Raw genomic sequence first — 24,952 nt, 5'->3', positions numbered from 1 at the left:
ATGAAATTAGCTTATCTAAAAGAATGAAGATAAGTTAAAAAAATTAAATGACAATGCAATTAATTCACAGAAAATGTCTATTTTATTTCATTCATAATATCTAGATCATTTTTAAGTCTAGCATTTCATTTTGGTAATTATCATTTCAATTAAGAACTTACTTTGAATTAACTTCACTTTGTAAATATATTTAAACTAAAAAGGTCTCACATTTCATAAAGTTAGTTTGGTGAACATTTGCCCCTGTTTCCAAAAGTTGCATGGGTGGGAGAATGTTATTTCATTTTTGAGCTTTAGTTCAGTCACATTATATTCCCAACACCACTCTTAATTGTGTATGTGGGACACTGTCCCTGATGCATAAAAAGTTTTTCCATTCCACAGATCTCTCATTCCAACTTTAAATTGCTTTGGGAACGGGGGAACAATTACAACTGTTGCATAACAAATATTTACTCCTTCACATCTATGGAATCTGACATTGTTGAACCTGACCTTAATTCAGAATGCTGGCATAAATACTAAGAAGAAATTAACAGGTTCTTCTAGGAGGTGGAAATAATTTATCAGTATAATGTAAGCCTTGAATATCATGACACTATACCTTTTCATTCCATAATTAAAACTATTATTAAATATGGATTTAAAATATGAACAGCATGAGGCAGTGCAGTTACTAATTTTTTATTACCAAATACAGCTGTGATTTGTTATTCAGCATACTTTGGGAGTTTATTAGAAATGCAGAGTCCCAGGGCCTGCACCAGACTTAGTAAAAGAAAATCTACATTTTAACAAGATACCCAGGAAATTTATATACATATGAAGAATTTGAAAGACTGAAATAATTGATTCTTCATAAATCCACCAAGGCCAAAAATTCTGGGTAGTTCTTGGTGGGAGAACGTGGTATAATAACTTTTGGTGTTGTAGCCCAAAGAGCTCTAGACTTCATTGGCAAAGATCTGAGCTTCAAGCTCCTCTGTTTACTTATAGGCTGGATTACTTTGGCCATATTCTGTCTTTCACATTTGAAAAAAAAATAGAGATAATGAGAAGATTAATTTTTTTTGTAAAGTATAAAGTGCTACACACACATACACAGATATATATTTAAGCATTATTACTGTTTTCTCAGGTTCACTTAAATAAATAAATTACGAAGAATAACTTTGAAGCCACAGAATAAAGCAAAAGAAGAGAGACTATTTTTCTTCAAAGATCTCCACTGTATACTTGCAGAGTTAGTTTACACACTGGTCTTGTAATGGGAAAGACTACGAGATCAACAACTAACTAGACCTTTGAACAAATGTTAAATTGCTGTGTATGTGGTTCAGTTTACTATGATAAAATGTCTGCCTATAAAAATACGCAATTTAACAGACTGGATGGAGATCCAGGGTGTCAGGCAGACAAACAAAAATGCATAAAATCAAACTTGCTTTAAAATTTTCAAAATTTCTGTTAAACACTGAATCAAAATTCCAGTCCTTGTTGAGTTGTCTTTTGCCTTCCCCACCACTCTGTCACTGAGCCTGACTAAATGAAGTCAGGTTTGTCATCTGAAATATTCTAAGGCTTTTAAAAAACTCAACTTAGGGTGTCTTCAACAGTGGGGAAGGTTGCTTCTGAATTTGCTTCTGATCCTAGGTAGAACTTCAAACATTAGACACAGGGCATTGAAGTCTCAATTTCCCAGTATCATTGTATTCTAGGCGCAGACATTCTTGAAGATAACTGAATGACAGAGCTTCAAAGAAAACATTCTTTCTGTTTCACTCTAGAATAATGCCTATCCAAGAAATTTGTTACATTTGTTGTTATTTGGCAGTGAAAATGTTTTATGTTGGTATTCCTTTGACATCCTGAAAGCTGGGACATGGATAGAATAAATAAGACATGTGTGAAAGAGTTCATTCTTCTGGGACTCTCTGGTTACCCCGAACTTGAAATTATTTTCTTTGCTCTAATTCTAGTTATGTACCTATTGATTCTAATTGGCAATCATGTTCTGATCATAGCAAGCGTCTTTGATTCCCGTCTTCACACTCTCATGTACTTCTTCCTGTGCAACCTCTCTTTTCTGGATATCTGCTATACATCCTCCTCTGTTCCCTCAACTTTGGTGAGCTTAATCTCAAAGAAAAGGAATATTTTCTTCTCTGGATGTGCAGTGCAAATATTCTTAGGATTTGCAATGGGGTCAGCAGAGTGTTTCTTCCTTGGCATGATGGCTTTTGACTGCTACATGGCCATCTGTAACCCTCTGAGATACCCCATCCTCATGAGCAAGGTGGTGTATGTACTGTTGGCTTCTGTGTCATGGCTGTCTGGCAGAATCAACTCAATTGTGCAAACATCTCTTGCCATGAGATTGCCTTTCTGTGGTAATAATATTATCAGTCATTTCTTATGTGAGATACTGGCTGTCCTCATGCTAGCTTATGCTGATATAACCCTCAGTATTGTTACCCTAGCAGTGTCAATTATGGCTTTCCTGGTTCTTCCCCTGCTGGCCATTTATTTTCTCCTATATGTTCATCCTCTACACCATCTTCAGAATGAACTCAGCCACAGGGAGACGCAAGGCCTTTTCCACCTGTTCAGTGCATTTGACGGTGGTAATTATGTTTTATGGTACCATCTTCTTTATGTATGCCAAATCCAAGTGTCAAGACTTCCTTGGACAAGACAATTTGCAAGCTAGAGAAGGACTTGTTTCCATGTTTTATGGGGTAGTGACCCCAATGCTAAATCCTATAATCTATAGCTTGAGAAACAAGGATGTAAAAGCTGCTGTGAAATATTTGCTGAGTCAGAAATCTGTTAACCAATAAGACCAAAAGGAAATGTGGGTGTTTAGTGTATAAAGACTAGACATGGCATCATTGGGCAATCATGGACAACCTTCATGGACAAAGCAAAGTTATATATAGAGATTTTTTTTTTTTCGGTATGCGGGCCTCTCACTGTTGTGGCCTCTCCCGTTGCGGAGCACAGGCTCCGGACGCGTAGGCTCAGCGGCCATGGCTCATGGGCCCAGCCTCTCCGTGGCATGTGGGATCCTCCCGGACCGGGGCAGGAACCCGTGTCCCCTGCATCGGCAGGTGGACTCTCAACCACTGTGCCACCAGGGAAGCCCCGAGATTTTTATTCTTTGTTTCCACTATCTCAGCTTAGCTACAATCCCTGAGAACAGTAGTCTGCTACAGACTCAGATTCCAATAGATTCTGATCCATATTTCACAAAGGCAGTCACTTTAGAATCTTATCCCTGGTGATATCTGAAATGAGTGGTTTTTGGTGTACTGTCTGGCAACACAGTGGAAAATATCACACATACTCTTTAGAAATAGTGAGGCAGGAGTATAAATTCTGTTCCATCACAAACCACTTAATACTGGGAAAGTTATTCACTTTTTCTAAAATGTAGTTCTCTTATTTGAAAAAAGAGAGCAATTAAACACTGCTGTCAGTGTTACTGTAAAGATTGAGTAAGTTGTACAAAACACTGGGCATAGTGCCAATTCATAGTAATTCCCTTTGTAGAGGATGTTGTTTGACTTTTTCTGTTGACCCAGAATTTAAGTATTGAAGTGGAGACTCCAAATTGAAGATAAATGACACCAAGTAGTGAGTTTTATTTTTTAAACTACCAATTGTTAGAGTCAGGCATCTCTCCCTTGTTTTCCTACTGGTATCAACCACCACTCTTCCTTGCCTCCTCTCCCCACATATCTATATAAAGTAAACATCAAGAAGGGGGAAGGTAGAATCAAAGGAGATTTATACATCATGGGAAGTGCTCAAGGAATGGTGGGAAGTGTTTCACTACTGTTCCTATGAAAGAGTGGGAAGACTGTTCTTATCCAAGACAAGTAAGGTAGTGCTGCAAAACCTGTTGAGGTTTTGGGTGCCTACAAAGAAGAACTGACATCTGGCTTGATGAATGGAGGCTTGCTGAGCTTTTTCTCTCTAGGCTGTGGACTAGCAGAAGAGCTGCTCTAGAAGAGGGCTGGGGGGGTGGGTGTCTTAGGGCTGAAAATAACCAGAAAGTTTTTAGTTTGCCTGAAATATTTCTTTTGACTCTGAAAATCTGAAATTTGTGACTGGGAAGAGAAATTCATTTCATTTTATACTCCAGTGAGTTGAAACTCCTCAGTAAACCTATTATAGGCTTTTTGGATGGTTGGGTTTTTTTTTTTTTCACTTTGTGTAGATTATTTTTCCATGGCTGAGCACAGCATATAATTGGTCCATATCACCAGCCATTGTGACAGCTGATTTCAGCCTTATGGTACTACCTAAATTTTCTCTTCCCTATTGGTTTTGGAGCCATAGTATGACCCCAGACCTCCTACCTGAGAACTGTACTCCCTGCCAATCTACATCCTTGGGTAAATCCATGTTTTTGATCTATGTGATCTGGTCACTAAAATCCTGCTACCTGTCTTCTGTCTCACCTGGGTTGGAGTGTTGTCACTGCAGCAAACCTCTAACTGTGCGTCCTCCCCTCTGGCTTGTATCACAGTGGGTGCTGCTTTTGGTTCTATGTAGACAGGCATGTACCAAAACCTTTAGGTGAGGCTTTTTAACTTCTCCCTACTCCACTGGGATGAGCCCTACATTTCAGTCTGATCCAAGTTTGATTCTTTTCAAACTTTGACCTATGCTACCAAGGTTTTAACACATGTCTGTATGTTCATGGTTCTACTTCTATTGTCCCAGCCAATTCATTAACACCTTAATTTTCCCCCCACAAAGCAAAGGGTGCTAGCATCTCATATGCATGCTTACATCAAACTGAATGCTTTATTTACAAAAATTGATTAAAATTATTCTTTCCATTGCTATATAAAAAGTTGGTGCTATGTTGCTTCAATTTTGACAAGTTCTGCTCATGTTGATGAATGCCCAGAAAATTAACAGTTTTAAAACTAATCTGCCCTCCCAAGAAATTGAGAAATCTCAAAAAGATTGTTACATGTATTATTTTGTGATAAATAATAGATATTTTAGAAATTCAAAAAACTACGGAAGACTATAAAGAAGAAAATATTGTTACCACTGTTGCTACCTCCTACAGGTGACCACCATTAACATTTTTATTATTTATCTTATTAATCATTTTAATGTTGACTTATTTTGGTGCACTGTGGTACATTTCAAGTTGCTATTTTGAAAGTTTTTTTTTTTTTTTTTTTTTGCTGTACGCGGGCCTCTCACTGTTGTGGCCTCTCCCATTGCGGAGCACAGGCTCCAGACGCACAGGCTCAGCGGCCATGGCTCACAGGCCCAGCCACTCCGCGGCATGTGGGATCTTCCTAGACCGGGGCACGAACCCGTGTCCCCTGCATCGGCAGGCGGACTCTCAACCACTGCGCCACCAGGGAAGCCCTGAAAGTTTTTTTAATGTGTGTAGAACTCATTAGGTTTCACAGAATAAATTTACTACATAGAAAATGAATTTACTATAGCAGGTGATTTGATTTTTTAATTTCTCTTGTTAAATTATATGCCCCTCCCCGCAAATCATATTACCTGCTGTCAGTGTCACTGTACATGTTTCCTCAAACTTTTGCAGCTCTGGTCTGTGTGTGCATGTGTGTGTATACATATATAAACTTTTAATTTTGGAAAATTTCAAATAACCATAAAAAGAAAGCTATATAATGAAACCTCATATACCAATCACTCAGTTTAAAGAATTGCTAGCTCGTTGTTTCACCGATATCTATACCTACTCACTCCCTTTTTCCAGATTTTTAAGCAAGTATTGGATATATATGTGTGTGTAAATAATTTTTATTTTGAAATAAGTTCAGACTTATGGAAACGTTGCAAGAATCATAGAAAGAATTTTCTTTAAGCCTTAACCCAGGATCTTCAGATATTATATCTTACCACATTTGCCTTATCATTTCTTTATATATATATATATATATGTAAGTATATTAATATATATGTAAAGAGAGAGCTGTTTGACAGTAAGGTACAGATACTATATCTCTTTACCCCTAAATATTTCACTCTGTCTTTCTTAAAAGCATTCAAAGACTTTTTTTTTTTACCATAAACAGAATATAATTATTGACATGAAGAAACAATACTATTTAATTTAGCAGTCAGCAAAAAATGACCCTGGGCCTTGGCTTGCTACCTATATTTGTGTGCTCCATGAGCTAGGAATGATGTCTACATTTTTAAACTGTTGAAAAAATTACAAGAAAAATAATATTTCATGGCATCTGAAAATTATTGGAATATCAAACTTGAGTGTCCATAAAATTTTTAAAGACCTTTTATTTGGTGTTAAGTATAGACTCATAGAAAATTACAAAAATAGTATATAGAGTATCATGTACCCTTCACTCCACTTCCCCCAATTTTGATACCTTATATTATAGAAGTACAATATCAAAATCACAAAATTGACACTGGTTCAGTACTATTAACTATACTACAAAACATATTCAGTTTTCACCATTTTCCATGTATTCATATGTGTGTGTGTGCATGTGTGTGTGTAGTTCTATGCAGTTTTATCCTATGTACAGATTCTTGTAACCACCACCATAATCGAAATATATACCTGTTCATAACTACCAGGAAACTCCCCTTTTGCTACCCTGTGATGGTTAATTTTATGTGTCAATTTTGCTAGGCTATGGTACCCCATTGTACATCAAACATCAGTCTAGATGTTGCTGTGAAGGTAGTTTTTAGATGTGATTGACATATAAATCAGTAGACTTTGAATAGAACAGATCACCCTCCGTAATGTAGATGGACCTCATCGAGTCAGTTGATAGCCTTAAGAGAAGACTGAAGTCCTCAGAAATGGAAGGAATTCTGTCTCCAGACTGTCTGCAGACTTAAGACTGCAATGTTGACTCCTGCCAGAATTTCCAGCCTACCAGCCTTCCCTGTAGATTTTAGACTTGCCAGCCCTGACAATCACATGAGCCAATTCCTTAAAATCCATCTCTCCCTCTCCGTACCCGCCCCCTCTTACTTTCAGTGACTCTCTTTATCTATCTATCTATCTATCTATCTATCTATCTATCTATCTATCTATCTGTCTATCTATCTATCTATACACATCCTGTTGGCTTTGTTTCTCTGCAGAACCCTGATGAATATATACCCCTTTATATTTGCACCCTTACTTGAGCCTATCCCCTGATAAATGCTAAGTTTCTCTTCTCCTTCTCAGTAGTCATAAATAAAGTTTGAATTGAACATAGCATGCTCATTTATTTACATAGTGTCTATCACTGCTTTCATGCTACAATGACAGAGTTGAGGAGTTGTGACAGGAACAATGTGGCCTCCAAAGCCTAACGTGTTTACTATATATTGCTATATAAAACCATGAGTTCATACTGATACCTCAAATTCAATGCAACACTAGTAGTTGCACTCTGTCTTCCCTTTTTTATATCTGTATCTTCTACCTCTAGCAGTGAGATACTTGCAGGGAAAAAGAGTGCTGAGGAAATAAAAATCACCAGTGAATATAAGCCAAGAAATTACCAGAGATCACATAGGCCTGGGGACCATTTTATTTCCTTCCAGTCAGAGTAGAGACCATGTCTTTGGGGTGTGGCATGCTCAATGGAGTGCCACAGGGGTAACATCTTGTGGGGCTAAAGTATCCTTATAATAAGGGCTATTTTAGATTTGTCTTTAAAACTGTTTTTAATAGTCTAGAAAAGATGAAGCTAATCTACAAGTAACTTAACTGGCTACCAGAACAAAGTAAAACATTCTAACATCCTTTAAAGGAATATGACAAAACCCAGCACTCAACAAAGTCAATTTCACAATATCTGGCATCCAATAAAAAATTCAAGTTATGCAAAGAAGCTAGCTAATATAACCTAGAAAAAATTCAATCAATAGAAAGAGACCAAGAAATGGTAGAGATAATGGAATTAGAGGACAAGGAATTTAAGCGGGCTATCATAAATATAATAAATGTGCTAGATTTAAAGGAAAACAGGAATATAATGTGGAGGAAAATGAAAAAAAAAGACCAAGCACCATTTCAAGAGATAAAACAAATAGTGACTTAAATTTTTACTGGATGGGGTTAATAGAGTAGAAGCTGCAGAAGAAATGATCAGTGAACCTGAAGACATAGCCATAGAAAATATCCTAAATGAACCACAGAAACTGAAAGGACCTAATACAAGGTGAACAGAGACTCAGTAACCTATGGAAAATATCAGACAATCTAACATACATGTATTTTTAAGTCCCAGAGGAAGAAGAAAGAAAGAGGAGAACAGAAAAAATATTTGAAGAGATAATGACTGAACATTTCCCAAACTTTATGAAAACTATAAATCCAGAGACCTAAGAACCTCAGGATGACAAAGCAGGAATATGTGAAGAAAATCTTAACAAAAAACATCATCACATTGCTGAAAACCAGTGTTACTCAAAAAAATGTAAAGCAGCCGGGGGGAAAAACACACAATAAGTATAGGGGAATAAAGATAAAAAAATAATGCAGACATCCTGTCAGAATTTATGCAAATCAGAAATCAACAGAATGATATCTTTAGAGTGGTAAAAGAAAAAAAAGTCTGTAAACCAGAATTCAGTATTCAGTAAAAACATCTTTCAAAATTAAGCCAAAATACTTTTTCAGAAAAGATGTAAGCATGTTATATCTTTTTCCATCTTTATAGTTTTAATCTATCTGCATCTCTATGTGAAAGTGGGTTTTGGGGGACAGTTTTTTACTCCAGTATGACAATCGCTGTCATTTAATTGCTATGTTTAGAATATTTAAATTAAGTGTACTTATTATTTATTATAAGTTAGTTATACCTGGAATTAGTCTACCACATTTCTATCTCATTTTCTTTGTTTCCTTTTTGCTCTTTTTCCTACGTTGTTTTGGATTATTTTTATATTTTTGTAGGATTCCATTTTATTTTTATTGTTACCTTATTACCTATGCATCTCAATTTATAGTTTTTGTTGGTTGCTCTAGAGGCTGAAGTTTACATTTTAAATTTATGACACTCTATGGTCTAATAATTTTTTTTTTTACCATTTCATGTATAATGTTTGAAGGTTAAAATGGTATACTGTCATTTCCCCTCTCATTTTTGGTGCTATTTTTGTCATATTTTTACTTCTCTCTATATATTTAGACCACACAATTCTTAGTTATCATTTTTGTTATGAATGTGTCAAATTAACACTTGTTAAGTGGAACACAGAGTGCCAGATGGTGAGCCATGGTTCAGCAAAAGACCACAAGAGAAATGGAAACAGAGAATTTTACTACTCACAGGTCCTGGAAGTCTTGCTCAGTATGCCTTGAGGAGCCACATATGGAGGTCAAGGCAGAGTGTAGAGAAAGAAAGAGATAGGACCCAGGCCCATGTGTTTATTAGGGTCCATGGGTGAAGTCTTTTGGGGTTCCCAGGCTAAGGCTGGATTGGTCAGTTCAAACAAATAGCTGGGTTTTGGTAAGGCCCAGGAAGGTCTTATCTAAGGGTCATTCAAAGGGAAAGTGCTGGGAGAGAGGGGAGACTATTAATCACAAGGGCCATTAGGGAAGTTATAACAAGAATTTACATTTGTTTGTGATGCTGCATGCTATTACCTAGGGCATGCACTTGAATGAAAAGGGACTAGTGTCAGTTTAGTGTCCCTGCAGGCTACTTGGCCAAGCAAAATGGAAACCACGGCAGCAAACAATGGAGTAGCTGAGCTAAACTCAACACTTCTGCTTTAAATAGTCAATTATTTTTATTTACTTTTTTAACATCTTTATTGGAGTATAATTGCTTTACAATTTGTGTTAGTTTCTGCTGTATAACAAAGTGAATCAGCTATATATATATCCCCCTATCTCCTCCCTCTTGCATCTCTCTCCCACCCTCCCTATCCCTATCCCACCCCTCTAGGTGGTCACAAAGCACTGAGCTGATCTCCCTGTACTATGCAGCTGCTTCCCACTAGCTATCTATTTTACATTTGGTAGTGTATATATGTCAGTGCCACTCTCTCACTTCATCCCAGCTTACCCTTCCCCCTCCCCGTGTCCTCAAGTCCATTCTGTAGTCTGCATCTTTATTCCTGTCCTGCCCCTAGGTTCTTCAGAACCTTTTGGTTTTTTTTAGATTCCATATATATTTTAAAGAAATATAAAACCATGAGAAAAAAATTCTATTTTGTTTACTCACATATTTACCATTTTCAACACTCTCCATTCTTTTGTGCCAATTTATGTTTTTATATGATGCCATTTTCTGTCCACTGGAAAAACTATTTTGTTAAGTGTAGTTCTACTTTTGGTAATTCCTTTCAGCTTTTGTCCAAAAAATTCCTTATTTTACTTTCATTTTTTAAAGAATATTTTTGCTATACATAGAAATTTGCTAAGAGATTTGGTTTTCTTTCAGCACATTAAGGACATTGTTGCATTTCTTGTGGGTTGCATTACTTCTACCATGATGTATGCCATCAATATTATCTTTAATCCTCTAGATATAATGTTTCCCTTATTTAGCTATTTTAAAGATTTTCTTTTAGTACTGATTTTCACCAATTTAACTGGGATGTGATATAGCTTTTCCTATGTGTGTATTTGCCTGTGTGTGTTTTTTTCTGTGTGTGGTGATTATATTATTTGTAGTTTTGTGAACTTCTTGTACCTGTGGGTTTCTTTGAATTTGGAAAAGTTTTGGCCATTATTTCTTTCCATTCTTTGAGTTCTCCTACTCTCTTCTTAGCTACTGAGATGCCAATTCTATGTATATTGAATTGCTTGATATTTCCCATATTTCACGGAAGCTCTGTTCATTATTTTTTTTCGGTTTTCTTTTCTCTTTATGCTTCATTTTGAATAGTTCATTGCTATGTCTTCAAGTTCACTTATTTTCGTCTGCACTCTATAATATGCCATTCATCCTATATAGTAATACTTCTGTTTTACAAATTGCATATTCTAGTTCCAGAAGTTATTTTTTAAAAATAACTTTTATCTTCATTATGTTCTTCCTTTTCTCTAAATTGTGGGTAATTTGTAATAATTCATCTACCAATTTCATCATTTCTATCATTTCCCAAACTGTTTCTATTGAATGAATGGCTTTTATTTTTTCCTGGTTATGGGCCAGATTGTCCTGACTTTTTGCATTTTTTTGTTATTTTGGCTTGTATGCTAGTCATTTTGAACTTAATCTCATTGAGTGTTGGATTTTGGGGTCTCCTATTAAAGTGTGTTGCATGTATTCTGGCAGGCAGTTACTTGCAGATTACCTTGACACCTTTGAGGCAAGTTTTTAAGCTTTATGAGGGTATATCTAGATTTGCATTTACCCTAGATCAATGGATGTGATTTACTTTGGAACTGTTAATAATTTTGCCTCTGAGGGGACATTAAGCAATGTCTGGATAAAGTTTTGGTGGTCACAACCTGCGGTGGGGGGAGCACTGCTACTGAAATTAATTGGGTTGAAACCAGGGATGTTGCTAAACACCCTACAATGCATAGGACATACCCCCATAGCAAAGAATTATTCAGCCCAAAGTGTCAATTGTCCTGCACTTGAGAATCCCTGTCCTAGAGTTAGTTTAGCGCTACTGCTAGCTAGCAATTCACAGGTCTCTAAATGCTCTGGATGTTCAGTGAAGATATTTTACTCTTGTTGCTTGGGACTCAGATGTCTCTCAAACCTTTGTGAGCTTTGGGAATGGTTTGGTTTATAACTCCCCATTGGTTCTTCTTTGCCTGAACTCATGTTATTTCACTGTTCTGCATGTGTGCTTTAGTGTTCAGTAGCCAATTTGATGGAACCCCTCTGATGGTACCTGGAGCTATTTCTTTGCTTATATTTTTAGTCTCCAGAACTCTGCCCTGTAAAGCAGCTGCTTCAGCCCCTTTAACTCTTTTCTGACTTTGCTCAATTTAGTGAGACCACTGTAATCTGTTTGGGATCCTCCTCCATAAACCAGAGTCTAAAAAATAATACTAAATTGGCTTTAATTCTAGTCTCTTCTTCCAGAGGTCACTGTCCTCCCTGCCTTGCTTGTTCAGTATCTAAAAACCATTTTTTCATCTATTTTGTCCAATTTTTTAAAAGTTCATGGTGAGATTGCAAGCATGGCTGTAGTTAACTTATTATTGTCAAAGGCATATGTTCCCTCTTAGCTTTTCTGGTTGTATAATTTTTCACTTTTTCAGAACATATACTATTCATATATTATTCTGGTGTCTTCATTCTCACCTATATTTTATTCTTAGACTTATAATTAAATATTTTAAATGCTCACTGCTTATCCTTTTACCCAAGTTTCCCCATTCATCTTTTGTTTGAATGGAGATTATCCTCTCATCAACTATAAAAGGGGATTATGCCTACAGCATTCCTTGGGTCTTATGTGTTTAAAACCATTTTTCAATATCATGGATATTTGAAGGATAGCTTGACTAGATATAAATTACTTGGTATGCATTTTCTTTCTTGAGTGTTTTCAAAATGCAATTCCACTGTCTGATCTTTTTCAGAAATCTAATGTTGGACTAATTTGTTTGCCCTTATAAGATGTTAACCATTTTGTTTTAAATATTTAAAGATTTTGTATTTTAAACTCCAGTAGCTTTACTGAGATACCTATCAGAGTTGATTATGCTGAGCTTATTTTTTCCCAGCACCTGGTAGACACTTTCAGTACTTTATTTACAAAAAGTTTTTCTAGACTTAAGTTTTAAATATTAATTTTATTTTATTGTTTTATTTCTTTTTTAGAGACTCAAATTTTATTTATTTGTAAAAGTAACAATATTTCTTCTTTGCCTCTGTTTCATTGGATAGATTTTCTTGATCTTATTTTCATTTTGTTGATTGCTTCCCTTTCTTCAATGCCCTTATTAAATTTCATTCTAATCTATTTTACCTTGACTACCTTTATTTTAGTCTTCTATTTAGTCTTTGAGATGGCTTTGTCTTTTACTTATTATTTCCTGAATTCAACCAATTTTCTTTTCATTTCTTCCTGATACATTAGTTGAACAATTTCTTTTTAATTTTTGAATTTCTGATTCAGGTGTTTTCCTCAAATGCTTGTTTGAGGTTACTGGTATTGATTTGTAGCGTTGTTTTACAGTTTTAATTTTCTTCTTCTCCTTCTCCATCTCCTCCTCCCCTCCTCCTCCTCCCCCTCCCCCTCCTCCTCCCCCTCCCCCTCCTCCTCCTTCTTCCCCTCCTCCTCCTCCTCCTCCTTCTTTTCTTCTTCTCCTTCTCCTCCTTCTCCTTCTCCTTCTTCTTCTCCTCCTCCCCCTCCTCCTCCCCCTCCTTCTTCCTCTTCCTCTTCCTCTCCTTCTCCTTCTCCTTCTCCTCCTCCCCCTCCCCCCTCCTCCTCCTTCTCCTTCTCTTTCTTTGGGATGAAGGGCAGAAGTTACCATCAGCTGAGGCATTTTGTTTCTCATTTTCTATCTCATTTTATAATAGTTTTGAATATAGTCTACTTTCACTATTTATTTCATAATTTGGATTCATTTATATGATTTGTAGGTCAAGAGTGTCCTCATCTGTCTGTGTTTTGAAGTAGAATTTCCTTAAATAATTGCTTTGACTCTCTCTTCCCCTTCCCCTTCTGCAGAAATAGAGAGAGAACCTTATAACAGCATTAGCTTGCTAAATCCACTTTACCCTTGTCCTGAGGGCTCTCTGGCCCTCCTTGTCTTTTTTTCTCCTTTATCTTATCTAAGTAGGAAGGAATTGTAGGCCCTCCGATATTTTAGAACACTTTTTAAAACTATTTTATTTATTTATTTATTTATTTGGTTGTGCCAGGTCTTAGTTGCTGCTTGCGGGCTCTTTAGTTGTGGCTCACAGCTCCTTAGTTGTGGCCTGCGAACTCTTTGTTGTGGCAAGCATGTGGGATCTACTTCCCTGACCAGGGATTGAACCCAGGCCCCCTGCATTGGGAGCGTGGAGTCTTAACCACTGCACTGCCATGGAAGTCCCTATTTTAGAACATTTTTATTTAGCATGACCCCAATTTTCCTTTTTGCTTCTTTGCTCTTTTACTTCTAAATCTCCAAAGGTGACTCTCCCTTCCTTTTCATTTACTTTTTACCCCAAATCTATGACTTTAGAAGACAGTCACCTCAACTTATACACACTTTTGTGTCCCACCTGTATTCAGGGCTGTGTTTTGGTTTTAGGTCAATCTTAAACTTGCTGCTTGTATCCCCCTTCTCTTTTCCATGCTAGTCTCTGCTCTGTGAAAAGATTCAGTGAGAACATGAGAGATGCTACGATTTAGTGTTAAATTTTGTGCTTATCGGTACTTCAAGGTTGGTCATGTTCTGTCTTCTGGTTTTGTGGGTTTGAATAGCTTTATTTGTTCTTCTGTTATTCTGTATTGTTTTTGGAGGATATGTAAGGAAATGTGGATTTAAGCAACTGCCATTATCATCAGTTACCCATAAGTTTACATGCATTTTTAATTGATTAAAATAACATTTCATTTCTGAATTTATTAGTGTTTAATTGCATGAGTGAAACTAACCATATTTTCATGTATGAATTTTTTATTCTATATCTCAGTTTGTGACTTTTCCTTATTATTTGATTATCCATTTTCTAATTGGGTTTCAATTGGAAATTGTGCAAAGTAAACGAATTGGAAATTCTTTTTATTTTTATAAGAATTCTTTCTATATTAAGTTATCACTACCTCATATAAATTACAGGTTTTTGATATTTCAATATTTTTAATATGTTTTTAATATTTTATGTTTATTATGTTATTTGACTTTTTGGTGATAATTTCTAAGCAATTTTTATTTATAGAGAAGCTATTAATCTTATATATTATTATTAAGTAGCCAGGTAACTAATTGAATGTTTTTACTACTTATAATAGTCTTTTTTTTTTTTTTTTTTTTTTTTTTTTTTTTTTTTTTTTTTTTTTGCTGTACGCGGGCCTCTCACTGCTGTGGCCTCTCCCGTTGTGGAGCACAGGCTCCGGACACACAGGCTCCGCGGCCATGGCTCGCGGGCCCAGCCGCTCCGCGGCATGTGGGATCTTCCGGGATCGGGGCACGAACCCTTGTCCCCTGCATCGGCAGGCGGATCCTCAACCACTGCGCCACCAGGGAAGCCCTATAATAGTCTTTTTGGTTGATTCTATTTTCTTTTTTAAAAATGGCTACTAGTACTGATAACTTCCTCTTCTACTCCTATACTTATACTCCTAAGTTTGTATTTCATGTATTTGCATAAGCTGGATTATTCATAATTAATGCTAAATAACAACAGTTTTAGAAGCTACCCTTATCTTGACTCTGACTTTAACAGGAATGATTCATGTGTTTTAACACGGAGTGTGATATGACTGTTGGCTCAAAAATATATTTTTTATTATTAAAAAATCTTCCATTGCAACAAGATTTTCAAATTAGCTAGTGCATTCATAATATTAATAACATTTTTATAACATTTTCTCCTCTTTTTTTAATTTTATTTTTTATTGAATTATAGTTGATTTATAATGTGTTAGTTTCAGGTGTACAGCAAAATGATTCAGTTTTTTATATATATATGTATATGTGTATGTGTGTGTATATATATATATATATTCTTTTTTAGATTCTTTTCCCTTATAGGTTATTACAAAATATTGAATATAGTTCCCTGTGCTATACAGTAGGTCCTTGTTGGTTATCTGTTTTATATGTAGTAGTGTGTATAAGTTAAACCCAAACTCCTAATTTATCCTTCCCCTCTTTCCCCTTTGGTTACCATAAGTTTGTTTTCTATGTCTGTGGGTCTATTTCTGTTTTGTATATAAGTTCATTTGCATAATTGTTTTTAGATTCCACATATAAGTGATATCATATGATATTTGTCTTTTGTCTGGCTTACTTCACTTAATATGATAATCTCTATGTCCATCCATGTTGCTGCAAATAGCATTATTTCATTCTTTTTTATGGCTGAGTAATATTATATATATGTAATATTATATATATGTAATATATATTACATATAATAGTAATATATATGTAATATAATATTATATAATAATAGTAATATAATAGTAATATTATATGTGTGTGTGTGTGTGTGTGTGTGTGTATACACACCACATCTTCTTTATCCATTCATCTGTCAATGGACATTTAGGTTGCTTCCATGTCCTGGCTATTGTAAATAGTGCTGCAATGAACACTGGGGTGCATGTATTGTTGAGAATTACGGTTTTCTCCGGATATATGCCCAGGAATGGGATTACAGAATCATATGGTAGCTCTATTTTAAATTTTTTAAGGTGTTTCCATACTGCTTTCCATAGTGGCTATACCAATTTACAGTCCCACCAGCATCTTCAGGAATAATCTCCCAGATTGTCCTGAAATTGAACTTGAAGATATCTCCTTCTTGTACCAGTAGTTTAAAATAGGTTAATTATTAAAAAGTATAAAAACACAAAACCTAACTATTTTAAGGAAAACTATACAGAAAAAATAAAACTAAGGAAAGTGGAAGAAATTAAAGGCTTCTGTTTAAAATGGCATTTATTCAAGACATTTTGAGCAATTGATTCAGTTTTATTTTTCATGTCTTCTGATATAAGGGCTAAGAAGGGCAAAATAAATACATACATCTCAATAATTACTTTAAATATAAATAAACTAAATGCTCCAATCAAATGACATAGAGTGGCTGAATGTATACACCCATGTGTATGTGTGTGTGTGTGTGTGTGTATATATATATACACACACACACACACACACACACACACACACACACACACACACATATATATACTGCCTACAAGAGACTCACTTCAGATCTAAAGACACACAGATTGAAAGTGAGGGAATGGAAAAGTGTTATTCCATACAAATGGAAACAAAAAGAAAGCTGGGGTAGCAATACTCATGTCAGACAAATAGACTTTAAACAAAGACTGTAACAAGAGGTAAAGAAGTATGTTATATAATTATCAAGGGACCAATCCAACACGAACTTATAAACAATTGTGAATATATGTGCACCCAACATAGAAGCACCTAAATACATAAAGCAAATATTAACAAACATAAAGAAAGAAATTGACAGTAACATAATAATAGTAGGGGACATTAACACCCCACTTAAATCAATGGAAAGACCATTCAGAGAGAAAATCAATAAGGAAACACTGGCTTAATGACACATTAAAGCAGATGACCTTAATAGGTATATATAGAGCATTCCATACAAAAGCAGCAGAATACACATTCCTTTATTTATTTATTTATTCTTTGTGGTATGCGGGCCTCTCACTGTTGTGGCCTCTCCCGTTGCAGAGCACAGGCTCCGGACACGCAGGATCAGCGGCCATGGCTCACAGGCCCAGCCGCTCCACGGCATGTGGGATCTTCCCGGACCAGGGCACGAACCTGTGTCCCCTGCATCGGCAGGCGGACTCTCAACCACTGTACCACCAGGGAAGCCCTACACATTCCTTTTAAGTGCACATAAAACATTCTCCAGGGTAGATCACATACTAGGCCAAAAACCAAGTTTCGATAAATTTTAAAAGATTGAAATTATATCAGGCATCTTTTCAACCACAACAATATGAACCTAGAAACTAACTAGAAGGAAAAAAACCTGCAAAAACACAAGCAGGTAGAGTCTAAACAATATATTACTAAACAACCAATGAATCACTGAAGAAATCAAAGAGAAGTTAAAAACAAAATACCTGGAGACAAATGAAAATGGAAACACAATGATCCAAAATAAAAGGGACATGGCAAAAGCAGTTCTGAGAGAGACATTTATAGAGGTACAAGCCTGCCTCAAGAAACGAGAAAAATCTCAAATAAAAATCTATTCTTTCATCTAAAGGAAGCAGAAAATGAAGAACAAACAAAACTCAATATTTATTATTTCTATTGTAGTAGCAGAAATAATAAATATCAGAAAAGAAATAAATGAAATAGACTAAAAAAAAGGAAATATCAATGAAACTAAAAGCTACTTTTTTGAAAAGATAAATAAAATTGATAAACCCTTAGCCAGACTCATCAAGGAAAAAAGAGAGAGGGACCAGTACAATAAAATCAGAAATGAAAGAGGAAAATTTACAACTGACACCACAGAAATACAAAGGATCATAAGAAATTCCTATGAACAATTGTACATCAATAAAATGGACAAACTAGAAGAAATGGATAAATTCCTAAAAATGTACAATGTCCAAGACTGAATCAGGAATAAATAGAAAATATGAAGAGAACAATTACCAGTAATGAAATTGAATCAGTAATTAAAAACTCTCAACAAACAAAAATTCAGGATCAGATGGCTTCACAGGAGAATTCTACCAAATATTTAAAGAAGAGTTAACACCTATCCTTCTCAAACTATTCCAAAAAATTGAAAAGGAAAGAATGCTTACAAACTCATTCTATGAGGCCAACATCACCCGGATACCAAAACCAGACAAAGATATCACAAAAATAGAAAATTACAGGCCAGTATAACTGATTAACATAGATGCAAAAAATTTCAACAAAATGTTAGAAAACTGAATTGAGCAGTGTATTAAAAGGATCATATAATATGATCAAGTGGGATTTATCCCAGGGATGCAAGGATGGTTCAGTATCCACAAATCAGTCAACATGATACACTACATTAACAAGTTGAAGGAAAAAAACCACATGATCATCTCAATAGATGCAGAAAAGGCTTCTGATAAAATTCAACATTCATTTATGATAAAAACTCTTAACAAAGTGTGTATACAGGGAACAAACCTCAACATAATAAAGGCCATATATGACAAACCTACATCAACATCATACTCAACAGTGAAAAGCTGAAAGCATTTCGTCTAAGATCAGGAACAAGACAATGTACACTCTCACAACTTTTATTCAACATTTGATAATAATAGCTCTAGCTATTATTCTATTTCCTATTATATATGTATTTTCAAGTCTTAGAGGCATGCCCAATTCTTCTCAAATTCCCCACTTCATCTGAATACCCACTAATACCATACTGAAGATACTATAAAGCTTTTCTGTCAAGAGCCATAAAATTATTCATTGCCTTTGATGAAGTAAACCCACTCCTGGGAATTGATTTTAAGATATAATAAAAGATAAGTGAAAAATCAAACATAGGAATGTGTTCATTTAAGCATTAGTTATAATAGGCAGTGATTAGAAACAATCTTGAATAGAGGAATGATTAGGGTATATATTTTCAAATCCATATGAATAAATATGTAGCTAATATAATGATAATTAGATACAGAATGGCAACTGTGTGGAAAGGGTGGACAGTAGTGTGCCCAGATCTATAATCAGACATAGAGGATGAAGAGGTCACACTATCATCTGTCACTCCTGCATGGTGACAAATAAAAATCTGCAGTACTGCATTTTGCTGATATGATGTTCCGGGGCTCAACCTCTTCTCTTTTATTGTCTATATTCACTACCTTAGTGATCTTATTGATTTTAAATATCATCCATATGCTAATGGCTCCCAAATTTGTATCTCTAGCCCAGACTTCTTCTCTAAACACATGACTTGTATATTCTTCCATGTAGTTGTCATATTTAATAGATAGTTTGAACCTAACATGTCTAAAATGAATGCCCGGTATTCTCCCACAGATCCACTTCAATTACAGACTTTCTTGAATCAGTGAGTCATAGCTGTATCCTTCTCACTTTTCAGTCTGAAAACCCTGAAGTCATTCTTGATGCCTCTCTTCCTCTATCACCCATATCCAGTCCTTCTGGAAATCCTATTGCCTACCTTTTCAATATATCCAGAATTTGACTATTTCTCACCATCTCCACAACTATCACTCTGGCCTGGAATAACATCTTTTCTCCAAATTACTACAGTAGGTTTCTAAAATCTTCCTGACTCTAAAATTATTCCCCACAAAATGATCTTAGCACAACATGTGATGATTTTTTAAGAACTTTTAATAATACTATGATATGTGAACATGATTCACATCTTAAGGAAGAGAGCTATCGATACCAAATTAAGGTCTCAGACTCTGCTTTTCTCACTCTGGCTTCTAGGATCATTCTGTTGTGCTTGTCTTTTACTGATAGGAGGTCTCACTAGAGTGATTTATTAAAAAATAAATTAAGCATATTTAAATGGCCTTTAAATATTTCTTCCTTCTAGTATATATAGAGTGTATTTGTAAATTAAATTGATTAACTTGGTTTTTACTTTTTTCTCTACACAAATGAGAGCTGCAGCGAATAAGACAGAATGAAACCTTGTATTTATCCAGTTCTTCTTTGAACAGAGTCCCAAGGGTTGTGTACTCAAACTTTTCACATTATTAAATGGATTCTCCCTTCCCCTAACACTTTATAACAAAGCTCTGCATATAGTTTTCATAAATTCTGATCAGTTCTGAGCTGGGATATTCTCATCTCCTTGACACTTAATATATCCCCCACCCCGATTCTAAAAGCATTAAGTAATAGGGTTCAGTCTCTTCCATTTAATGCTCTGAGTCAGAGTTCCCATAATTCTCACATAATAAGAATTGCCAGGTGTTACAAAACATACAGATTAACATATATCTCCTCTGGAAATTCTGATTTGGATCTAAGTTGAACATTTGCATGATATTTTTAGCAAGCATTCCAGGTGATCCTTATTTTCATGATGATTTTGGAAAGTTTCAGGATAGCTTAAAACAAGTAAAGTAGCACAGGTATTAGTATGTTCTCAGATTGTGGGAAATTAGTGAAATGGAAAAAAAAGACCGTATCAGAAATCATGTAAAATCTTATTCACCTGAAGAAAAGAAAAGCAGAGATATTTAGAAAAAGACTTTAATAAGACATTCAGGAATCTCGTGACATGGTTAAGTTCCCATTTATTGTGTGATTGCAAAGGCAAGCATTTGTTTCCTTTGAGTTCATATGACTATATTTGGAAATGGTACTTGGGAGTGGGTCACAGTGAGATGTTCCTTAAGACCTTGAATCAAAGTTGCTCTCTTAGAGTTAAAATATTAAATTTCCCACAAGGGGTTGAAGTTACTCATCTGTTGAAATTAATCACCTGTGTGAGTGAACCATCTAAGGATGCTGAATGTAAATATTGCAAAGTGTGATGTGGATGGTACTGCAGAGAAGCAGGACTGAAATGTGATACAGTTTTGTAAACTGCTTTTCAATGAACTGTTTCCTCTATTGATAAAGAATGCTGTAACAGTGGAGGTTGCTCATAATGAAACACAGAATGATAAAGAAGTAATCAAAATGCAGTTCAGGATTACATATACAGTTCTATCCTTGGAAGACAGAGCAAAACATATTTGGATGATTCAGAAATTTATGCCATCCTGGATCTAGTTGTTTAGACAAGATGACTCTTGCTGAAGCACCTGAAATCTGAGGACCCTCTCTAGGCCTATGATGATTCAGCCAGGCGGGTTAAGAGCCATTTTATTGGGTTTTGCCTCTGGACAGCTGGTTGGCCTCTCAGGCAATAACTAGCTCATCCATATCCCTTTAAAACACTTACAAAGTTGTTGAAGATGATAGCACATGCTCACTAGAGCTGATGAGGCATAAAACTACAGATTTTATTTTCACCCACATAAATAAGATGGATATTTATAGGCTCAATGTTTGTGATTACTTGAAATCAGGTAAATGTTTTGTTGTAAGTGATTGTAGAGATTGGGTGGGTAATAGGGTTAACAGTTCATCCTCTTCAACCAAATAACATCACACCATGGTCGTTGTCGTCTGGTAGTGAAATGGAAGTAAGGGCACAAATCAGAATAACTGTTTTGCTTTTATTATGATACAAATCCCCAGTCTCTACCTTTGGAGAGATTCTGAATTAATAGAACTGTTCATCTAACACCTGAGAAAGAAAAAATTTTCTCATGTATACTAAGGGTACTTGGATTAAGAACACCAGCACAGTTCCTATACATTGAATTCTTTCCTCCGACATGGTTACTTCATCAATCCATTCACCCTCAACTGAATCATTCCTTGCAAGTTCTGTCTTGTTCAGAATGGGACCTTTTGTTATAATTATCTATAATTGTCTCACCTTCTCTAAGTCTAAAATTTAAGGGGATTATGTCAATGCTAGCAAGAGTCACCTTCTCCATAGAATAAAGCCATCATCCACATATACCCCAAAGACATCTCTCTGATAAAGAGGAAGTAATGTACATGCATTGGCCTCATAACTTCCCAGCTCCAGTGAGGGTGGAAAAGACAAGGATAAACTGGTTAATATGCAATATTGGTGTAATTATAATTTATGTAATTTTGCTCACATATGTCAAATATATCCATGAATCTTTTCACACAATATGTGTGTACATTAATAAATAATTTCTTTTGCAGTATAATCTCTACAGGGTAGAAATCTGTTGTTTCTTAGCCATAATTGCTCAATTCAGCATGCTCTAAGAAAAATAAGTAACATGGTGTGTGTTGTGTGTGTGTGTGTGTGTTGATGAATTCACTTAGACATTCAGAGCACAATATGAGAGTACTTTGACCTTATAACCATGGATACTTTAAGATCTCCTGAATGCTATTCCTTTACTCCACTTTATATACAGGATTACAATGCACAAATCCTTGTCATGATGTCTTTGAACATACACAGATATTTACCCATCCCCCACATATACATCCTAAATAAACAAAATCATTCATTTGGTAGTTTATCAAATCTAACAGATTTCACATTTTAACATTTAGAGTAGGAAAATTTATAAAATTAACAGTGTCTTGGTTTTATGAACTGATATACCTCGAACTATATCCACACTTACATAAAAATACTATTTCTTCATAATTTCAGACATAATTACAAATCATATGAGGATAAATTATTTCAAAATATACTAGGCTTAATATCTTACACTCTTGGTATATTAGTTATTGTCATGGTGCTGCTAGAGTTGAACACTTAGATGATATAGCAAAATATGAAAAAATAAGCAATCATCTAATTTTAATGTTATATTAATATTCAATGAATGCTAAATACTTCTGCAGAAACATGATTCATTCTACCTAAATTATTTATTAATATCAAAAGTTTTATTTACAAGGTAAACCAAGATATTGGACTTAATGTTGAACTCCTATCAAAAATGAGTATTTTCCAGGGTTTGGTTTATTCCAACCACTTTGCAATTTTCTGGATAATGTTGGAGATTATCCAGATGAGTGTTCTTGCTCCCATATTATCTGAAGATAGAAATTAAAACATTACCAAAGAATTTCTAAACAACAATTTTTTCAAAGCTGCTTTCACCTCTTTGTTTCGTAGACTATAGATTATAGGATTCAACATGGGGGTTAACGCACCATATACCAAAGTCATAAATTTATCTATTTCCTGTGAATCTACAGATGAGGGCTTCAGGTACATGGAGAGAGCTGTCCCGTAGAACAAAACCACCACAGTCAGATAGGCTGCACATGTTGAAAAGGCTTTGCTTTGACCATCCACTGAGCTGATTCTCAGGATGTTGGAGAGGATGAAAGCATAAGAGATATAAATTAAAAGCATCAACATAGGAACAAGAAGTACGGTGATCACCAGCAAGATTAATTGCACCATGGAGGTGTCCACACAAACAAGTTTTAAGACAGCCAGAATTTCACAAGCAAAATGATTGATGACACTACTACCACACAGAGACAGCTGCAATACAGACACTGGTTCCACCAGGGCAGTGAAGCAGCCTGTCACCCAGGAACCAGCTGCAATCTGCATACAAATCCTCTTGTTCATGATGATGGGGTGTCTCAGGGGGTTGCAGATGGCCGCATATCAGTCATATGCCATCATGGACAGGAGCACACACTCAGTGGAGTGCATGGCAAGAGAGAAGTACATCTGAGTGGCACACCCTGAGAATGAGGTAGTGTTTTACCCTGAAACAAAGTTTATCAGCATTGGAGGGAAAGCAGAAGAGGTGTACCAGACATCTAAACAAGAGAGATTGCTGAGGAAGAAGTACATGGGTGTGTATAGGCTGGAATCCAGGATGGTGATGGAGATCAGCATTATATTACCCAGCAAGGTGATCAGGTATATCAGCAAGCACAGCACAAATATGATGACCTCAACTTTGGGGTAGTAGGAAAATCCCAGGAAGAAAAAAATTGTTACAGATGTCAAATTTGCCTGGAACATTTTATCATGTCATGGTCATTTGCATATTTGCATAGAGTGATTAACATTACATATTATATATAAAACATAAGATCCTCTCCCTTTATATTTTCTGGTATTTTTTCTTCACATCAACTTGTAGTCTGTGCTTAAATGCTTCTCTAACTTGGTGATAGCATTAGTAATATATATTTGAAAGAATTTGTCATCATCAATAAGGAAAATTTCAATCAGGAAGTCAACAAAGTATCTTAAAGGTGTTATTTTTGCTGCAAGACTTTTTAAGGCAATGTTGGGGAATGGCAAGGTTTATTTCGTAAATATCATGAGAGACTGAGGAAAGAAACAATCTTATGGGGTCTTTCTTTTTCCAAAAGCACATTTGTAACTGATCTATGCTGAAGACATTTATTTACCTCTGAACCCTTGGAATGATTTTCTTCCCCTAGTTGGGTAATAGTCTTCTTACTTAGGAAACTCTTCTGCTTTCCAAGTTCAGTATCTTCTGCCATTTGTAGGGTTCTGTCCAAAATAATTTGGGAGATTCAGTTAGTAAAAAAAGACAGATTTCTTCAACCACAGATTAATTAACTGAAAAGCCTGAAATTTAGACAAGGCCCAGACTTTCCATCTCAAACCCATGAAAATGCTGATATTCTCGTGATGGGACTTATAGCCGAGATTTCCTTCATATGGCCAGAATTGTCCTGGCATATGTGCTCCAGAAACATCCTCCAAAGGACCAGCCA

At 35.5% G+C, this 24,952-nt stretch overlaps 2 protein-coding genes across 2 annotated transcripts; one reads left to right on the top strand and one right to left on the bottom strand.

Annotated features, from left to right (window-relative positions):
• Positions 1-1,791: 1,791 nt before the first annotated feature.
• Positions 1,792-2,840, top strand: LOC132492048 (olfactory receptor 13C4-like). Its single transcript, XM_060101208.1, is given in 4 exon segments — positions 1,792-1,849; positions 1,852-1,875; positions 1,878-2,527; positions 2,529-2,840. Coding segments are annotated over 4 exon segments (1,044 nt in total).
• A 20,442-nt stretch (positions 2,841-23,282) lies between these two features.
• Positions 23,283-24,224, bottom strand: LOC132491609 (olfactory receptor 13F1). The gene is given in 1 exon segment (XM_060100468.1): positions 23,283-24,224. A coding segment is annotated over 1 exon segment (942 nt).
• Positions 24,225-24,952: the final 728 nt, after the last annotated feature.

This window comes from Mesoplodon densirostris, chromosome 6 (assembly GCF_025265405.1).
Source record: "Mesoplodon densirostris isolate mMesDen1 chromosome 6, mMesDen1 primary haplotype, whole genome shotgun sequence".
Lineage (NCBI taxonomy): Eukaryota > Metazoa > Chordata > Mammalia > Artiodactyla > Ziphiidae > Mesoplodon > Mesoplodon densirostris.
The sequence above is the reverse complement of the archived record's forward strand: the minus strand, read 5'-3'. Positions and strand labels throughout refer to the sequence as shown.